The following is an 18,706-nucleotide window of genomic DNA, read 5'->3' as shown; positions in this document are numbered from 1 at the left end:
ATAAAAAGAAAGAAAAAGATACATAGAAAGAGAGAGAGAGAGAGAGAGAGAGAGAGAAAGAAAGAGAGAGAGAGAGAGAGAGAGAGAGAGAGAGAGAGAGAGAGAGAGAGAGAGAGAGAGAGAGAGAGAGAGAGAGAGAAAGAAAGAAAGAAAGAGAGAGAGAGAGAGGGAGAGGGAGAGGGAGAGAGAGAGAGAGAGAGAGAGAGAGAGAGAGAGAGAGAGAGAGAGAGAGAGAGAGAGAGAGAGAGAGAGAGAGAGAGAGAGAGAGAGAGAGAGAGAGAGAGATAGACATAAAAATAGATAGATAGAATAGATAGAGATAGATTTAGAGAGAAAAAGTTAGATAGAAAGATATAGATTTAGAGAGATATAGATAGATAGATAGAGATAGTTTTAGAAAAATGGCGAGAGGGACAGCTAGATAGATAGATCTTTTAACACAATTATAAAAATGACGTAATAATAACAACACAATAATTAACCAGGGATCCGAAGGGATAAGACAATGGACGATAGATTGTTGTACATCCCCAATGATAATTAAAATTACTCCTATAGAATTTCACTTAACCAATCAATATTTAGTAAAAGCGATCATGCTTATAAAACTTTAGGTACCAGAATAAATTAAAGTGCAATATCCCCTCCCTCCCTGGTTAAAACAGAAGCATACTATTTTTGATTAAATATATAAATATTGAGATGAACAACAACTAACTTTTTCTTTTATAAAATGATAAACAATTCTATTATATAACAAGGATGACAACATCCATAAAAGCGAAGCACTGAAACGGTAGGACAAACGGACATTGACACTTGTATAGTGTCTGAACTGAATAATCAAAATATAAAAGTATAAGAATCGAAGCAAAATTGTGAGCAAATTTGTTGAAAAATTGCTTGATACAGGATAATGTTTATGGACGTACTTACATTTTTAAGACTTGATTATAGAGTTGATTCGCTTAAATATTGTTCTTTGTTGTCACAGGAATCAATATACTAAAAATCAGATAAAACGGATAATTAGATCACATAAAAATTTGTTTTAAAAAAGTAGAATAATCAACATTTTTAAAATGGACGTACGGACATTCTGGTAATGATTATAGAGTTGCTACGCTTTCTAAATCGTACCTAACTACTACAGGAATTACCATGCAAAGTTTGAAATCGATAGGACAATTCTAACATGCCTAAATTAACGAATAAAAGCTATCTATCTCGGACGGACGGACAGACGGACGTACGGACGGACCGACCCTAATTATAGAAAAGCTTCGCTTTAAAAAAAGTAGGGTTTTTGTTCGTTTTGATCTTGCTAATCACTGAAGAAATTAAGTATTTTTAAGGAGGGCTTCATATAGGTTCTTTGGTGGGTTGAAAATAATTATTCTTACTTATTAGTATTGGATTGGGTTTAGGCTATTTTTCCATGTTATCTCTCCTTTTTTTAATACATCGCCTCTAGATGCTAGGAGCGCTTTCGATATTTTTTAAAAAGACATTCAATCTTATTAAAAAAATAAAACTATTTACATATGCACAGTGTTGATCATTACAATAATAACAGAAACCTAACAGCTTTATTATAAAATAAACAATATATAAATGCAGAGTATTGATCATTACAATAATAACAGTCACCTCTAGTTTTATTATAGAATAAACAATATATAAATGTACATTATTGGTTATTACAATAATAACAGTAACCACCAGCTTTATTATAAAATAAACAATATATAAATGTAGAGTATTGATCATTACAATAATAACAGATACACCAAATATATTATAAAATAAACAATATATGAATGCACAGTATTGATCATTACAATAATAACAGAAACCTAACAGCTTTATTATTCTAGCAAAAACAGGTGTGCTTTCAATTCCGTATATCCTAATATAAAAGTAACAGGATGTTTGTGGGTCTCTAGCTTAAGATACTCGTCCGATAAGGTTCTCCTTTAAAGTCAAGCATCATATAGGTCAAAGATAGATTTTCAACGGAAACTCAAAGTTTTATAAACATTTTCGCTTATTAGTTAGCTTTTAAACTTTAGATACTCATACTAAATCTTGATTGGTAGGTTCAAACTAGCAGTGTCCAATATTAATCTACAGAAGGGGTAATTTGTTAATCATCATTGGTGATGTATGTACAATTATTTTTTTGTCCATTATCTTATCCCTTCAATAACAACTTTGTTCTGTTGTAATAATTATAAAAGTATAGATGTATAACCCAGACAACTACCTGACCCAAGTGGTGGGGACCTTTTCCGTCTGCTAGCAAATTGCTTTTTGCTCTTTTAAAGTAACTCTGCTGTGATAATATATCCGACGCTATTGGTTGGTATTCAAAGACCCAAATTATAAGATCCCTAACCCATGGACATACAGTTATTTATACCCTCTATTCTTTTACTTTAATGTAATAATAAGAAAATACGATACGTATCCGGAATTGAAAACACACCATGAAATAAATATATTATCGTATTGTTTTCCAAAATAAAGTTATTATTCTAATAATTATCATGTCATATGTTGTGTCGATATTATGTCAGCCATTAACACTTTTATTTAATAACATATAGTTGCGTAAAAAAAAGATGATATTATTGAATAAAGTCCCCAAAATTTTACGCCTTACAATTAAAGATATGAACGTGTTTTTAAAACTTTGGGTACCAGTATAATTCACAGTCCAATGTCCCCCCTCTCCTTGTTTTTACTGGATCTTATTATCCTTGTTAATAGAGGTATAACTTTATTGATACAGAAATAATCAATTTATCTAAATTTATGACGTATGATATGTGTATGTGTGTGTGTGTGTGTGTGTGTGTTTTGTGACAGGGGTCTAAAGGATAAGACAATGGCCGATGAATTGGTATACATCCCAAATGATACTACAAAAAAATTACCCAAAGATTACATTTAGTAGTCAAAACGTTTGGGCACTCAACTTGATAAATCAACCAATCAAAATTCAATAAAAGTTCTCAAAGGTTATAAGCAAACGATTAAGAAAACGTTGTTTTAAAACTTTGGGGAGTAATGTATCACTGGTTATTACTGTATCTGGGATGGAGGGGACAATGGACTGTGTTATAACCACGTTATCTTACTCGTTGACTCAAATACTTTAGGTACTATTATTGGATTTGATTGGTTGTTTCCAAAATATTTTTAAAGACCCTGGCTTCTAGGGGATCCACCTTCCCCATCCAGTTTGATTAGGGCCTTGCAGATTTAAGGTTCTAAATAAAAAAAGGGTAAATTAGGCAGAAGGCTTAATTGAAATGATTAGTCTAATCTTTTATGAGATCTTACTGGAAATACAGATAAATAGATATCTGTCATTTGCTATTTTTATAAAAATTATAATGGGGGTATGCTCAGGAATGAAACAATTTATATAGGCTTGCTTTGCTTTTCATTGGTGTGCCTCTGTTGTCATCTAAAATAAGAACATTTATATCCTTATACTAAAGTAACAGGATGTGTATTTGTGTGTTGTATGTTTGTACCATAGTATCTCACTAACCTCTGAACCGATCGGGTTCTCCTTAACAGGTATTCATAGGTCCTGAGAAGGTTTATAAATATTTTTGGGGAGGGTACCACCACCCTCCTAAGAGAAATCGCCCCTAGAAAAAAATCCCCTCCATAATTTTTTAAAAAAATTTCTTTTTAATCTGAAATAAAACTTGGTTTATCAAATTCAACTCCCCCCTCCTCAAGTGCCTCTAGGGGCGTAGCCGCTAGCATTGTACATATAGTACAACTTTGTGTGAAATCCCCAAGTACTTGATGAATATTAATATAAATTAATGAATTTTGAATTATGGTTTTATCTTGTAATTGCTGAATTTTGGATTAATTCATTTTGGGCTTTACTTATTATTCAGGGAGGGAGGGAACATTGGACTGAAAATTATACTGATGCCCAAAATCTTAAAGTTACATTATCTCATTAAATGGCTTAAAAACTTTGGGTATTTGTTGTTTCAAACTACCAGTGCAGTGTCTAAACTTATCACCCAATGGCGTGCGCATATGTTATATAGTTATCGACATGCTATTTTTCCAATATTTTTTGACAATATTTACATCGACAATAAATAGTATTTGTAGCTGTCAATATATCGACATATCGATAGCTTAGTACTTATATTGACATAGTAACGACACAGTTATTGACAGAGTATATTGTCAAGAAGGAAGGTTACATTGGGCTGTTTAATTCACTAGTCCCCAAAGTCGTATAATAAAGTTTTCTTATTCGTTGTCTTAACAACCTTGGGAACTTTTAATGAATTTTGATTAGTTGGTTCATTTAGTTGAGTGTATAATCTACAGGAGGTTAAATTTTTGTATTATGATTGTGATGGTGTATAAATTTATTGGCCATTGTCTTATCCCTTTAGATCCCTGTATATCTACTATATAACGCTATTACGGCAAAAGTTGAATGTCGATGTAATATCAGCACCAACGCCTAACAGGGCGTCGTTTGCTTCACATCGTTCATGAATAATAATATGGGGTGTCAAAAACAGAAATAATTTTCAAGCAAAATATAAAAATATGGATTTAGTTTTGGCATATTTGATACAGAAATAAATAGCATAATGGATATAAGATATACGTGGAAATATTGACACGGGAAAATTTATTAATTTAGATTTCCAATATGGACCTTCGTCAGTTCGTTCATTCAGCAGGATTGGTGGGTATGGGGTAAAGGGATGGATGGGGGGTACCATTACTTTGGCCAGCTGCAAACAACACAGAGTACATGAAAATCTGTTGCAACGTCCTAATAATATTATATCGAATAATAGCATAAGTACTTTAGACAAATATAATACTTTTCAAAGAAAAGCTTGATTAAAACGAATTCGTGTTATCGTTAATTTAGAACAGTTAGAAAGTCGAAGAAACTTTATAATTATTAACAGAAAGAAATTATTATAGAACTTTAGGGAATTAATAAACAGCCCAATGTCCCCTCCCTCCCAGTATAATTGTCCTTGTTTGTTAAATTCAGCGTCACCGATATTAATTAGGGATCTAAAGGGATAAGACAATGGCCGATAAATTGATGTAAATACCCAATGATAATACACAAAAATACCCCTATGGATAATTGGTGGTTGGAAATTTTGGACACTCAACCAACCAATCAAAATTCAGTAAAAGTCCCCAAAGTTGATATGCCAATGAACGTTATTATAAAACTTTGGGTATTATTGTCCCCTCTTTCCCAGCATAAATGTCCTTGTTTTTTAAATCCAAGCCCACCGATATTAATATATTAGAGTATTTATCATAATTTATCAACCAGAATTTTATGTTTATATTTTTACAAGCGAAGCTTTACTACAATTAGGATGAGTCTGTACGTCCGTATGTTGTCTATCTCCTGTAACTATTAGATTAATAAGGTAGAAAGCATAGCAGCTCTCCAATAATTATTTTAAATGCTAATACGTCCATTTTGAAAGCAAAATTTTACATGATAAAATCGTCTTAGGTATTACTTTTTTATTTTGAAGAATACTTCCTTAAACAATAAGGTACAATAAAAGAAAGCCTAAAACTATCTCAATTTTTTTTCAAAAGCACCGCATTAGATGTTAATCTACGAATAAAATAGCCTAAAACCATCCGAAAGCTATGTGAAGTTTCCCCTAATATGAAGTATATAATCTGTTTAGTTGTTAGCGAGATCTTAACGCACAAAGTTAAAAGTTTGGATACTAAAAAAAGTATTAAAATCTTTAAGTTATAAATTGGTTAAGTTATCCCCTAAGGATCAAAGCTCCCACAGGGGTTAAAAATTTACATGAAAACAAGAGAGGAGGGTGTTTTTGATCTACTCGTCAATTCAAGGGATTATACCTACTAATTTTCCCTATTCTTACAGCAATGGTTATAGAATACATGGATATATTAACAGGGGAAAATTTGTCGCCAATTTAGAAAACTAATATGAACCTCATTTATTGGTCAGTTCGTCCATCCAGTAGGAGAGGATAGGATGGGAAAAAGGGGTATCGTTGTATTAGCCAGCTGCGAGTATCACTTTATCAAAGTATATAAAAATCTGGTGCAACATCCAAGTAATAATAAATCCATTCTTACAGCACATGAAGTTACACGTGAATATTAATTTGCAGTATTATTTATTCCAGAGAATACAATGATAGGACAATGGACATAACTTTATCATTTCCCCAATATTCTGTCAGTAGCTTACACATATCAAGGAGGAATAAAGGGTTGTAGCTTGATCTTCTGCACCCTTTCTTACATCATTTATTTAGTAGCGAGGTGTCGGAGGGAAGGGGGAAAAGGTATAGTACGAGCGGATGCACCCATAGTCTATTAGGATATCTTAAATTTTAGAGAGTAATGAATAGCTACAAACCTGCCTAGGACCTTGACTCTACTTGAAATTGAGAACTCAAGCGTTTCTTGGCGATATCTTACTGAAAAGACAATTTTTTGTCAATGCAATTTTACTTTTTACTTTTCTAGTTATGGTGCTTCTAAAATTTATTTTTTGTTGGGGCGGTAATTAATGAACACACCCCTTTATTTATTGATTTAGATTCTTATCAATCAAGCAAATTATGTTTGGTATTAGACAGGGATCTTAAGGGATAAGACAATGGACAATTAATTAATGTACATCCCTCAATCATCAAAACAAATTAAGAAATATTGAGTATAGTCCCTTTCGTGGCAACGCCCCTTAAGGGGCGATTCGTCGTACTTTTAAATTGGGTTTTTTTGGGGTTTGGTTAGGTTATATTGGGTTAGGTGATTGCCCCGCAGGGCTAGGTAATTGGCCCCGTAGGGTTAGAGCCCCCCGCAGGGGCTAGAAATAGGAGAAAAGCTACTATGAAAATAGGAAAAATCGCCCCTTAAGGAGCGTTGCCAGATTGAATCAACAACTCAAGATTTAATAAAATACCTTAATTTTTGGTATCCATAGAATAAGGAGGAATAGAAATGAAAACCCTAAATATTTCTGGGAAATTTGAAGGAATCTTTGACTTGCGCAGTAAAGACAATAATGATAAAGTACAAATCACAATGACTAGTTGGACAAAACTATAAAAGTTTAATTTGTATCTATATCTAATATAAGAAACATAAGAGCGCAACCTAGTTTATAATATAAATACTGAGACCAATATTTTTTGTAAATTTTCTTACATAATTATTTTTTTAAGGCTTAATATGCACATTAAATTCATTTTTAATCCATTGTGAATAGGGAAGAGGAAGCTGGATTTTGTAACTTCATGTTATTCCATTAAAAACGTCTTATTTCGTTTCCTTATGCTACAATTAATATTTTTTATCGATCGATATTCCATAAATCACTAAAGAATCCGTCGAAAATAAGCTAAAAGAGTTTTAATATTGGGAAAATTCGAAGAATTCGATAAGTATTTAGGAACCAATCGAAATGAAACGAAGAAATTCGTGAGAATAATCGGATAAATAAAACCAGTTCGAAATCGAAAAATTTTATGGTAGGTAGTTATTAAAAAATTCTTTTTTCTTAAAAAAGAAAACATTTTAAATAATCTGAAAAAATACTGAGAAAAGAACTAATATGCAATTTAAAAATTTCTGTTTTATTTAAGCATTTTTTTAAAAAATGAAAAGCATAAATAAAAATAATACAAATGCATAATAACTTAGTTCGGCAGAGTTACTATGAAGGTTTGAGAAGACTCGATGGCTAGAAGATCTTCGCCGTTGGCTCTAACCTCCGGAACGTCTTGAGGGAGGGGATAGCCATCGTTGTTGAGAGGGCATCCTTGGGGGTCTAGATAGCCCGAAGCTAACAAAATCTGGAAGATAAGAGCGCGGTTCAGAGGTGCTGAATGGGCTGAGGACCAAGAGGGAGTCGTCCGTGAAGCGATGGAATTGGAGGCTTGGTCTGTAAGGGCTGCTAAAGACCTGGGGACTGCTGTGCTCGAGGATTTTAGCATAATCTTGGAGAAAATCTCAATAAGCGTTGTATCATCAATAGCTCGATAATGTTGAGCTGTAGCTATGGAGCGCCATCTGCCTAAGACTCGGATATGATCATCGCTCATACCTAATCGAAAGGCAGATGACACTCCTAAGCTTTTAGCAGATTTAGATGTAATTTTATGCTTAAGTCCTAAGTTACTATAAATTAAGTTTACATCCTTCATTAAGGTGGAAGCTGAAATTGCGTAACGTCCATCCGCAACTAGGATTCTAAAAAATATAAGTACCGATAAAATTTGTGACAACTTAAAAAAGAAAAAATGTATAATGTATTATGCTTAAAAATTCGCCTAGAAGATTTCGAAGTGGTACCATTCCCTGTACGGGGCAGCAGATAGCTCGTATCCAGACAGGAAGTATCTGATGAATACAACCGGAGCCTATTGTAATACAGGACCAACAATGAATAAAGACAATATTCTGATCCATTGAAGATCACGTAACTGGTGGAGCCCTCAAATCTGGAAAAATAATGTTTATGTTTTTGTGTAAAAAACGACGATATTCTAAATGAAATGCAGAGTTGAAGAATGTATAATAAATTTGAAAAAAGATTTTCTGGAATTTTCTGTAACAATTTTATGGTAGAAGAAATAGGTATTGGTTAAGAAATTATTTGTAATTATAAACATTTTAAACTAAGACATTGAAAAAATTGAATAGAATTTGTAATAAGATAATTAGAAATTATTTTGCAATTATGATGTAATTTTTAATTTAATATTAAGTAAAAATATAGATAGAAAAGGATGTCGTATGATATTTGAAAAAATTCTGGAAAAAAAAAAAAAAAAAAAAAAAAAATTTTTTAGAAAGAATTGAAGAAAGATTTTCTTGTTAAAATAAGTACCTAGGGTCAGTCTTAGAAGATCTGAAGGTTACGCTCATGGCTGGCGTGTCTCCTAGTGTGGTAACTGCTAGATCACAGGCTCTTAATCTTAACAGGTCAGATATGCGTGCACACAAGCTGTACTGAAGGTGCTGAGCCACGATTGCTCGGAGGGTCACAATTGGAATCTTAAGAAAAACAAAGTTTCTATTAGAAAAATAATATTAAAGGAAAATACAAAAGCGTAGAAAACTCCATGTCTTAAAATAGTTGGCCCAAAAAAACTAAATTCGAAATTTAAGAAATAAGATTTCTATTAGAGATCAATGTGAATATTAGAAAAACGTAAAAAACTCCGTAATATTAAATGTAGTTTGGTCCGACAACTTAAAAATAGCTAAGTAATAAGTATGAATCGAAATTTATTCGAAAAAAGGATTTATTGATTCATATGAAACAAATTACCTGATCTGGATTCTGTAGAAAAGGTGTCACGTGCTTATCGATGGCCAAAGTCAGGTACTTTATGGGCAGTTTAGGCGCTTTCTTGGTCAAAGGCTGTTCTGCAGAGGCTCTTCTCGTGATTCCCTGATACATTCTTTCAATTTGGGGGGTCCAAGGGGATTTCATATCTAAAGCACTGGCTAAAAAATCTATCGCGCCTGCCAAACCGATTACGGCGGATTTTTTAGCTGCGGAATCCTCTAAGTATTCAATGTAGGCGGCTAAATCCTTTTTTGAAAAATTTAACAGAGATTTATTTCTGTTTTCGCAAAATATTTCAAAACGGCGTAATGTACGATTGTGGAGTAGCTGCGTGGACTTAGTTCTAGAAGACGCTGTCAATTTTATATGGCGTTTCCTTTTTTCGGAAAGGTTGTATTTCTCTAAAACTGACGGAAAATACAGAGGGCCTCTTTTTTCTAGAGGTCTATTGTCTTTAAAAGTTTGTAACTGAGCATTAAACTTATGGTAATTTACAGTGGAATGTTTGAAAGACGTTCTCATTGTAAAGATGCTGAAAAAATTTTGTACAATTCATTAAAAAACATATTGATTAAAATTGTGGTAAAGGAATGGCATAGTCTTTACCGGTATGAATCAATAAAGCGAGAGTTTTAAACGTCTTATGACCGTTGAAAAGATTATTTGGCGTAGAAGCAATGTAGTAAGGATCCCAGAGCAGAAAATTTTTTACAAAAGAATTAAAATAAGATCCTTTAACAATACAATTCCAGAAAGGGTATGTCGGCCATAAGGGCAAAACTACCACTGCTGTTATATCCTCATATAATTTTAATTTATTAAAAACACGAGAAAGGAGAGAAATCGGGGGGTGGATGTAGTAGCATTCTGAACTGGTCAGGGAAACTGTGAAAAAATCAATATCAAAACAATTTAGTTGGGGGAAGGGGGAGATGAATTTCTCTACTTTACAATTCTTAGATGTTGCGAAACAGTCAATTGAAATTTTGATAGAAAAATAATTTTGAAGAAATTGAAAATCATTAGAACTAATCCCAAATTCATTAGAGGATTTAAAAAGCTTAGAGCCTAAATCTGCTAAAGTAATGAGTGAACTGTCTCGGGGCATCCATTTAGGTATAATACGGATTGCGTATTGGAATTCTAGGATTTTTAATTGAATTAATAATTTTTGAATAACTAAATTACGGCTTCCAATACGCAAAAAAGAGTAAAGGCACATGCTATCTGTTATCCAAATAACCAGCTGTCCTTTAAGGGTGGCGAAATAATTGCTATAATGTTCAAAAGCTTTAACTATACTTAAAAGTTCTCTATGGCCTGAAGATAATTCAGCCTCTTGTGGAGTAAATAAATAATCAGAGATAATCTTACAGTCTCCAGCTTTGAATGAAAAGGCTGAGTGGTCAGAAGCGTCTGACACAAAAATATTACAATGTTTATTTAAATCATTAGGATCAATGTTGTCAATTAAGAAAGATGTTTGATGGGGGGAAAAAACTTCTATTGTTTTGGATTCAGTACGAATTGGTTGCCCGTTTAAAGAAACAAAATGTTCTTTACAGAGGGACAGCTCTTGAAACATATCTGCATTGACAAACAAAGCTCCTTTCCAGCCATACTGTGAGGTGTAAACACCAAGGGCATGATTAGAGTTTCTAGCCACGACGCGAATAAAATCTCCATGACTAAAATATGCATGACATAATTTGCCTAAAAAGGAGGCTAACATAGTAACATCTACAGGATCGTTAGAATCAAAAGCAGCTAAAATTTTGTCAAGAAGAAATAAAACTTTCTGAATTTTAACAATGGGCAAGGAAATTATCATTTTACTACTATCAAGAATAAAACCTAAATATTGTATACGACGAACAGGTTCTAGTTGACATTTAGAAAGTTGAAAATGCCAACCTGCACATAGTAAAACTGATAGGACAAAGTGAGTACTAAGAAGACATTTAAAATAATTTACTTCGACAGTCAGGCCGTCATCAATATAGACACTCACGTCTATATTGTGACGGTGACAAAAATGTTTAACTGGGCGTATCAAGGCATCAACTAGAAATACGGCTGAGGCAACCCCGAAGGGAAGCCTTAAATATTTGTAAAAAGAATAGGAATTATCAGCATTTTTATAACAAAAACCAAAAAGTTCAGTAACGGCAGGATGTAGATGTACTTGATGGTACATGCCCCGCAAATCCCAAGATGTAAAAAATACATCCTGAGAAATGCGAGGCAGCACTGTCTTAATATCATTTAAAGAGACGTTCTCTGGCTGGAGAAGTAGATTAATGTGGCGGGATAAGTCGATGCACAATCTAAAAGCAGGAAATATTTCGAAAAAAATTTAAAAAAGGGGTGAAAATTGAAAGAATTTTTTGAAAAAATTGAATTTGAACAAAAAAAAAAAAAAAAAAAAAAAAAAAAAAAAAAAAAATATTTGAGAGGTAGGGAAAAGAATTGAAAACGAAAAGAATATTATATAAAAAGAGGGTAGAAAAAGAAGAGGGGAATCAAAAAAATTGAAAAAGAAATTTAGGATAATATTTATGTGTCGAAAAATTTCCTGAGTTTAGTTGTGTTAGTTAAACTACATGTTCTGCTAGCTACCGTAAGAGGTGAACAACAATAAGGCTGATGATCGATTTGAGCAATAATACCTTTGTCTAGCAAAGATTGAATCTCTTGACGAACAAATTCTGGATTGCGGACAGCGCTGTTGTTGTTCTTCTCGAAATACGGTAACACTGGAGATGTAAAAACTTAAAAAAGATAGATTATGGAGAATAATTGTAAAAAGAAAACAAAAAAATCTTTTGGAACAATTTCATATAAGAAATAAAATGTGAAAAGAATTATTCTCAATAATCTACCTGGTTGATATCCAAAGGTAAGTGTTTGCAAAACAAAAGATGGTGCATGGAGAATATTTTTATAGAAATTAATTGCTGTAAGTGAATGAATAGAATAAGCTGGCGAATAACTAGATAAAAAATCCGATTGAATATCATATAAACGTTTATAATGGTCATAATCTTCTGAGAAACAGAAATTTTTCAGAGAAGCGATATGAAAATTTGGAATGTCGGAGGTAGGTATCTGTAGGTTTAAATCTTGAATAGCGTAAAGCGGGGTAGAATCATTATTTAGGGTTGGCGGAAGGACAGTCTTCGACTTTATGACCTTCGCCGTTACATCCGTGACAGCGAAGAGATCCTCGACCTCGTCCTCGAGATCCTCTACCCCTAGGGTTTGAGCCTCCATTTGAGTTAAACCGGCCGTTAGAGAAGCCGCCGCGTGCTCCTCTGCTATAGTCCCCTCGAAAGTCAGGCAGGGAATCCGAGATACGTTGCTGCTGGGTGGTGAGGTAGCGTCTGTTACCTGCTAGCGCCACCCGGTTGGCGTGGCCGATGTTTTTCGAAAAAGCCAGTTCGATATACCCGATGGAGCTTTCAGCTATCTAGATAAAAATATGAAAATCTTTATAATTTGGAATAAAATATGTTAATCTCTAGCTCAATGAAAAGAAATGTGTCGTAGGAATTATCTTTCCTGAAACTTAAATGAACTGAAAAATAATGCAAATGTCACAGAATAATCTTATAAACCTTTTTTCTGTGGTGCAGAAGTTAATAAAACTGGTGTTAATCAAATGTTTGCACGTCTTCTTTAAAAAGCAAATTTGAAAAAATAAATTTCATAAATAAGAAACGATTCCTATTGATCGAATCTGTACGTAAAAAATAAGAAAAACTAAAAAAATGGCATAGGTTTAGTTATTATAAAACGAAAAAGAAGAAAAAAATTTATGAATTTCTTGCCTTTATTGCCTGATAGCAGGCTTGCAGCGACTGCTGTAGGTCATATAACAAGTTCTTGGGGGCTTTCAGCGCCACAAGACGCTTCGCAGCATCCTCGACATAATTCTTCGAACGGCAGGTGTCTCTTAAGACACATTTTAAAAATGTGAGAGAGACGTCATTCTTTTCATCCAAAGACTTAATAGAAAAAACTATTGTGAGATTTCCAAGAAAAGAATTTCAAATTTGAAAAAGGATAAACAAAAAATTAATATTTGAGATAGCAAAAAATACTCAAATGTGGAAAAAGAGAAAAAAAATTTTTAAAGGAATGTAGAAAAAGAAAATGCCCTTAACCCAAAATAACTGCCCTTTTTTTGTTTAAAATAGACTAAATAACCCCTACATATATTAAAAAATATATGTTTGATCAAAAAAATGTTTTTTCTTACGTTTAAATGTTCGAAGAGGCGTTCCCGTTCGGCATGTATGTCTGCTGTCGTCATGCCAATCCAAGCAGGTGGGTCTGACAATATTTCAGCTGCTCGCCGGAGGCGACGTCTAGCTTTTCGGCCGCCTACTAGTTGGCTGCTACTGTCGGAATCGGAAGAGTGCTTCTTGCTCTTCTTCTTTTTCTTCTTCTTTCCTAAAGAAAGAACGTATGAAGACATAATAATCCGAAGAATAACGTCAAATATTCAGTCGGTGTTCATAGAAACAAGAAATTTATCTTTCAAATGAATTGAACCAAAATAAATTTCTGTAATAATATCGTAAAAAATTTTCAAATAGTTCATATATGGGAGAAAGAAAGGATTTTCTTTTAAGTATTTAAAAAAGTACCTTTTCTTTTCCTTTTAGGTTCATCTGATTCCGTAGAACTCGATGATGATGAGAAAGAACTGGAAGAAGAGGAACTACTAGAGTAGCGTTTCTTCTTTTTTGACTTCTTGTGTTTAGGGGAAAAATCATCTAAAAAAATAAAAAGATTTAAAAAAGAAATAAGATGGAAAAAGGTGTAAGGCAGTAAAAAAGGAAAGAATAAAAAAAGAGGGGGGGGGGGGGAAAAAATTTAAAAATTTGGGAAAAGAAAAATGTTTGTGAGGGTAAAAAACTGCTAAGAAGACAAAATTCATATGAACTTCAATTTCTCAATCATTGAATCAAAGTAATGAGTACTAAGTATACATTTTACCTGAAGACACTGAAGCATGTCTGACAGGCATCTTAACTTTCTCAGATTCAATATGTGGAGCTGCTGACACTGAAGGTCGCGCTGGAGCTGCAGACTCTTGAGGTCGCGCTGTCATTTTCGGAGGCTGATTAATTTGTGGCACAAAACCTATCCCCGGCAAATATGAGCCCGCTGGGGGAAGGTTGTTTAACCCCAATGGATCTTTTGGATCCTGGGGAATAATCGTTTGTGCGACCGATGACGGACCTGGAGCTACAACCGACGAGGGAGCTGAGGTATTGACTGGAGCTGAATAGGATCTAGACAAATTTGTGGTTGGAACCACTGTGGATGCGGGGGGGGGAGAATTATCCTCATCTGAGGAGTTGTGCGAATGTCCTGTAGGAACAGGCATTTTTAGGTCTGAAGAGGAAATTTAAATTTAAAGGAAAAATTTAACAACAATGTTAAATTAAAAAACATTCACGAAAAATTTCATGCAAAATAATAACAATATAAAAACATGCTGTAATTTTTAACGATCAGTATTTTGTAAGAAAAGAAAATTGAAAGAGGAAAAAAATTTAAATTAATTCAAGAAGATAGTGTTTGAAACATTAAATGAAAGAAAATAAGAATTTTTTGTGATAAGAAAGAAAAAGAAAAAATTTCAATAATTTAAATTAATCAAGAAGTGACAAGGTGTTGCGACATTCTGCTTCAAAATCTTTAAAAAACTGGCCAAAATTATCATATACAGATTTTGCGGATAAAAAATCGTCATCTAAAGTATGGTTAATTTCTTCTAATTGATCTTTATAACGAGATGCACGATTAATCAACTCTCTGACTACTAAATGTTTATCAGTTTTACTTTGATAAACGACAAAATAATGCAGGTTCAAGCCTAAAATCTGCTTATAGGCGACTATATTTTGAGCATGGAATGACTTAACACTCCTGAGTTTATAGAATTCGAATGGTGTCATGATCACAAAGGATTTAAAAAAAAAAACGTTGATCTGAAAAAAATGTTAGAGACATGAATAGGAGGTATGTCAAATTAGAAAAACAATATTAATATAAAAATACAGGAATTAAGAAAGCAGAAAAATAAAAAATTCCTAATAAGAAATAAAGGGTTAGGGAGGGTGGGTGAAAACGTATTAAAAAGCGATGTAAGAGAGAGTACTAGCTCTATCGGTGGAATGAAAACGAATGAAAATATAAAAAACGTTTTGTATTAAAGTAAGTTTTAGGAGATTTCAACTCGTGTGCCGGCAGGCTATAAAAACGTGTGACGCGCAAATTTTCGAGAATGCTCCGTGATGTATTTCAGCAATCGATCAATAAAATAATATCAATATTCCTCATTAATTCAACAAAAAATGGCCATTTTGTAACTTCATGTTATTCCATTAAAAACGTCTTATTTCGTTTCCTTATGCTACAATTAATATTTTTTATCGATCGATATTCCATAAATCACTAAAGAATCCGTCGAAAATAAGCTAAAAGAGTTTTAATATTGGGAAAATTCGAAGAATTCGATAAGTATTTAGGAACCAATCTCCATTTACTATTTAAATTCTCTTGAATAATCCCCAAATGCAAATAAAATCCCCAACTGAAAATAGTAAATGAAATAATACGTTGAAAAACATATATATAATACACTAAAAACTAAAACTTACTGTTGAAAACGTATTAAAAAGCGATGTAAGAGAGAGTACTAGCTCTATCGGTGGAATGAAAACGAATGAAAATATAAAAAACGTTTTGTATTAAAGTAAGTTTTAGGAGATTTCAACTCGTGTGCCGGCAGGCTATAAAAACGTGTGACGCGCAAATTTTCGAGAATGCTCCGTGATGTATTTCAGCAATCGATCAATAAAATAATATCAATATTCCTCATTAATTCAACAAAAAATGGCCATTCTTGGCTACATGGCTTTTAGTAAATCATTGGAAAAGAAATTTATTTTGAATATTTTTTCTGAATAATTACTGAAATCATGTTATTTACTAACAGCCTTGTAGCCGTTTTGGTCTTTCAAAAGTTCCAATTTTACTTCAGGCTAGCCAGGCAGAATCTTCTACCTGGATTCTATTCTATACTTTATCTTCTTTGTTGGTATCAGTTTAATTTACATTCCAATGGCCCCTCCCTCCTTTCCTGGTATTAGAAGAGGTTACAAAAATAAGTATTCAAATTCAGCCTCTACCAATAACGAAATTAATTCGGGAAAAAATCACGAAACCTATATGTGTTTTCAGCTGTCGTTGGGGGGCAACACATCGTAAAATTGACGACCTCTACATTTGCCCCCCAAATATTATTTAAGATTTATTTCACTTGTTGGTTATACCTTATTCCTGATTCAAATTAGTATGTTATCAATGCCGCAAGTGCATCACAATAGCATAAACGCCAGGGGATAAGACAGTAAAATTGAAATATACTCCAAATTATTAAAAAACAAAATAACCCCTACTATTAAATCACTGCAAAGGAGAACCATATCAGTCCAGTGGTTAGCAAAAACTTTTAGCAAGATAGACAGATATACATCGGGTGGATTGCAAAACTAGGGTGTAGTTAATTAAGGGGGGTGGATACACCCCCTAGCTTTCCAACATTTTACACCTCCCTTGACAAGGTTTTACAACCTTCTGATGCACACCCCTTAATCATCTAAAAACGTTACACCCCCTTTTCATTCAAGGGACAATTTTTTTCTTTTTTAAGAATGTTAATTATGTAGATGGGGTGTATTCACCCCGTGACCTTAAAATTACTCTAATCTTAGTGCCGTAATTACAAAACCCCCTCCCTCCTCACGTGGTTGATTTAAGGGAAGTGTCAATAATTGCAACTGCATATCATTAACGCTATTCTTATAATGATACTGTAATATTTATAGCCTATACTTTTTAAATTTGTTATTTTTTTGAGCTTCATTTATATAGATGTTGTCATCCTTGTTTTGAATAAGCTTCGCGGCCTTTTAAGCTTCAATTTATGATGGAACATTAATTTTATACAGACTTCACCAAATTTATTTCTAAAAGCGAAGCTTTTCTATAATCGTTACCAGTAAGTCAGAACGTCCATTTAAAACATGTTGATTTTAACCTTTTTAACAACAATTTTTTATGTGTATTAATTATCCTATTCATATGATTTGTTGTATAATGATTCCTAATACATCAAGGTATAATTTTAAAAGCAAAGGATCTCAATTATCAAGTCCTAAAAATGTAAGTATGTCCTTAAAGAATATCCTGTATTTTAGCAGTTTTGCAATAAATTTACTGACAATTTTGTTCCGACTTTTACATTTATATTCTACTTATTCAGTTCCAATTCAGTTTCAACCGAAAATTTTAATCTACGGAAGAGTTAATATTATTTGGGAATGTACATTGATTTATCGTCCATTGTCTAATCCCTTGAGAAGTTGAGATTCCTTCATAAAGTTGAAATAAACAATAACAAAAGAAAAATAGGGTATGGTCCCATTCGTGGCAACGCTCCTTAAGTGGCAATTCTTCGTTTTTTACACAGTAGCTTTTCTCCTATTTCTAGCCCCTGCGGGGGACTCTAACCCTGTGGGGGCAATCACCTAACCCAATTAAACCTAACCTAACCTAAGATAACCTATCAAAAGCCATTTAAAAAATACGACGAATCGCCCCTTAAGAGGCGTTGCCACGAAAGGGACTATTCCCAAAAAATAGCATGTCGATATTAGTCGACTTATTCTATTAAATTGTATGTCAATATTAAGCTTCCGATTTTAACAGAGTTTGTACTTATTTAACAATAGATGTATAATCTAGAGACACACTCTCTAAATCAGCCAATAGGAAAACATTGGAGGAACAACCCGGTAATATTATTGGTTAGAAAGTATACAGAGTTTAGTTAGTTACAATAATAGAGATACTCTAAGAGACACACTCTATAAATCAGCCAATAGGAAAACATTGGAGGAACAACCCGGTAATATTATTAGTTAGAAAGTGTACAGAGTTTAGTTAGTTACAATGATAGAGATACTCTAGAGACACACTCTCTAAATCAGCCAATAGGAAAACATTGGAGGAACAACCCGGTAATATTATTGGTTAGAAAGTGTACAGAGTTTAGTTAGTTACAATGATAGATATATAATCTAGAGACTCACTCTCTAAATCAGCCAATAGGAAAACAGTGGAGGAACAACCCGGCCATATTATTGGTTAGAAAGTGTACAGAGTTTAGTTAGTTACAATAATAGAGATACTCTAGAGACACACTCTCTAAATCAGCCAATAGGAAAACAG

At 33.2% G+C, this 18,706-nt stretch overlaps 5 protein-coding genes across 6 annotated transcripts in view; 1 reads left to right on the top strand and 4 right to left on the bottom strand.

The window, feature by feature from the left end:
* The window catches only part of LOC145324330 (glycine receptor subunit alpha-4-like), a 111,020-nt gene that overhangs the window by 1,500 nt on the left and 90,814 nt on the right, over positions 1-18,706 (top strand). The gene's annotated exons all lie outside the window — the stretch shown is intronic.
* LOC145323793 (uncharacterized) lies at positions 7,655-11,768 on the bottom strand. 2 transcript variants are annotated; one of them, XM_080166339.1, is made up of 4 exons: positions 9,374-11,768; positions 8,930-9,096; positions 8,370-8,540; positions 7,655-8,008 (listed from the first exon to the last, which is right to left on the bottom strand). In XM_080166339.1, the coding sequence occupies exons 1-4, from the start codon at positions 9,914-9,916 to the stop codon at positions 7,804-7,806; spliced, it is 1,086 nt and encodes a 361-aa protein (XP_080022465.1). In that variant the 5' UTR covers positions 9,917-11,768; the 3' UTR covers positions 7,655-7,803. The 2 variants fall into 2 exon arrangements, with proteins under 2 accessions (XP_080022465.1, XP_080022464.1); XM_080166338.1 differs by having other exon boundaries at positions 7,655-8,011; positions 9,374-11,763.
* On the bottom strand, positions 11,843-12,667 carry LOC145323791 (uncharacterized). Its single transcript, XM_080166336.1, has 2 exons — positions 12,277-12,667; positions 11,843-12,165 (listed from the first exon to the last, which is right to left on the bottom strand). The coding sequence occupies exons 1-2, from the start codon at positions 12,665-12,667 to the stop codon at positions 11,951-11,953; spliced, it is 606 nt and encodes a 201-aa protein (XP_080022462.1). The 3' UTR covers positions 11,843-11,950.
* On the bottom strand, positions 12,777-14,164 carry LOC145323792 (uncharacterized). The gene is made up of 2 exons (XM_080166337.1): positions 13,656-14,164; positions 12,777-13,401 (listed from the first exon to the last, which is right to left on the bottom strand). Exons 1-2 carry the CDS (start codon positions 13,872-13,874, stop codon positions 13,210-13,212), a joined length of 411 nt encoding a protein of 136 aa, XP_080022463.1. The 5' UTR covers positions 13,875-14,164; the 3' UTR covers positions 12,777-13,209.
* On the bottom strand, positions 13,902-15,267 carry LOC145324558 (uncharacterized). The gene is made up of 3 exons (XM_080167141.1): positions 14,399-15,267; positions 14,047-14,175; positions 13,902-13,963 (listed from the first exon to the last, which is right to left on the bottom strand). Exons 1-3 carry the CDS (start codon positions 14,790-14,792, stop codon positions 13,902-13,904), a joined length of 585 nt encoding a protein of 194 aa, XP_080023267.1. The 5' UTR covers positions 14,793-15,267.

The sequence above is a fragment of the Acartia tonsa genome, chromosome 7 (assembly GCF_053477335.1).
Source record: "Acartia tonsa isolate MP-2025a chromosome 7, ASM5347733v1, whole genome shotgun sequence".
Lineage (NCBI taxonomy): Eukaryota > Metazoa > Arthropoda > Copepoda > Calanoida > Acartiidae > Acartia > Acartia tonsa.
The sequence above is the reverse complement of the archived record's forward strand: the minus strand, read 5'-3'. Positions and strand labels throughout refer to the sequence as shown.

Excerpts from the sequence above, each read along its gene's own strand:
- LOC145324558 (XM_080167141.1), bottom strand. The coding sequence starts at position 14,792 with ATGCCTGTTCCTACAGGACATTCGCACAACTCCTCAGATGAGGATAAT. Across the intron at positions 14,176-14,398 it reads ACATGCTTCAGTGTCTTCAG|ATGATTTTTCCCCTAAACAC; the intron begins GTAAAATGTATA and ends TTATTTTTTTAG. Across the intron at positions 13,964-14,046 it reads ACCTAAAAGGAAAAGAAAAG|AAATTTATTTTGGTTCAATT; the intron begins GTACTTTTTTAA and ends ATATTATTACAG.
- LOC145323791 (XM_080166336.1), bottom strand. The coding sequence starts at position 12,667 with ATGGAGGCTCAAACCCTAGGGGTAGAGGATCTCGAGGACGAGGTCGAG. Across the intron at positions 12,166-12,276 it reads TACCTTTGGATATCAACCAG|TTTTTACATCTCCAGTGTTA; the intron begins GTAGATTATTGA and ends ATCTTTTTTAAG.
- LOC145323792 (XM_080166337.1), bottom strand. The coding sequence starts at position 13,874 with ATGTCTTCATACGTTCTTTCTTTAGGAAAGAAGAAGAAAAAGAAGAAG. Across the intron at positions 13,402-13,655 it reads GCCTCTTCGAACATTTAAAC|TCTTTGGATGAAAAGAATGA; the intron begins GTAAGAAAAAAC and ends TTTTCTATTAAG.
- LOC145323793 (XM_080166338.1), bottom strand. The coding sequence starts at position 9,916 with ATGAGAACGTCTTTCAAACATTCCACTGTAAATTACCATAAGTTTAAT. Across the intron at positions 8,541-8,929 it reads TCTTCTAAGACTGACCCTAG|ATTTGAGGGCTCCACCAGTT; the intron begins GTACTTATTTTA and ends TTATTTTTCCAG. Across the intron at positions 8,012-8,369 it reads ACCACTTCGAAATCTTCTAG|CAGTCCCCAGGTCTTTAGCA; the intron begins GCGAATTTTTAA and ends CCTCGAGCACAG.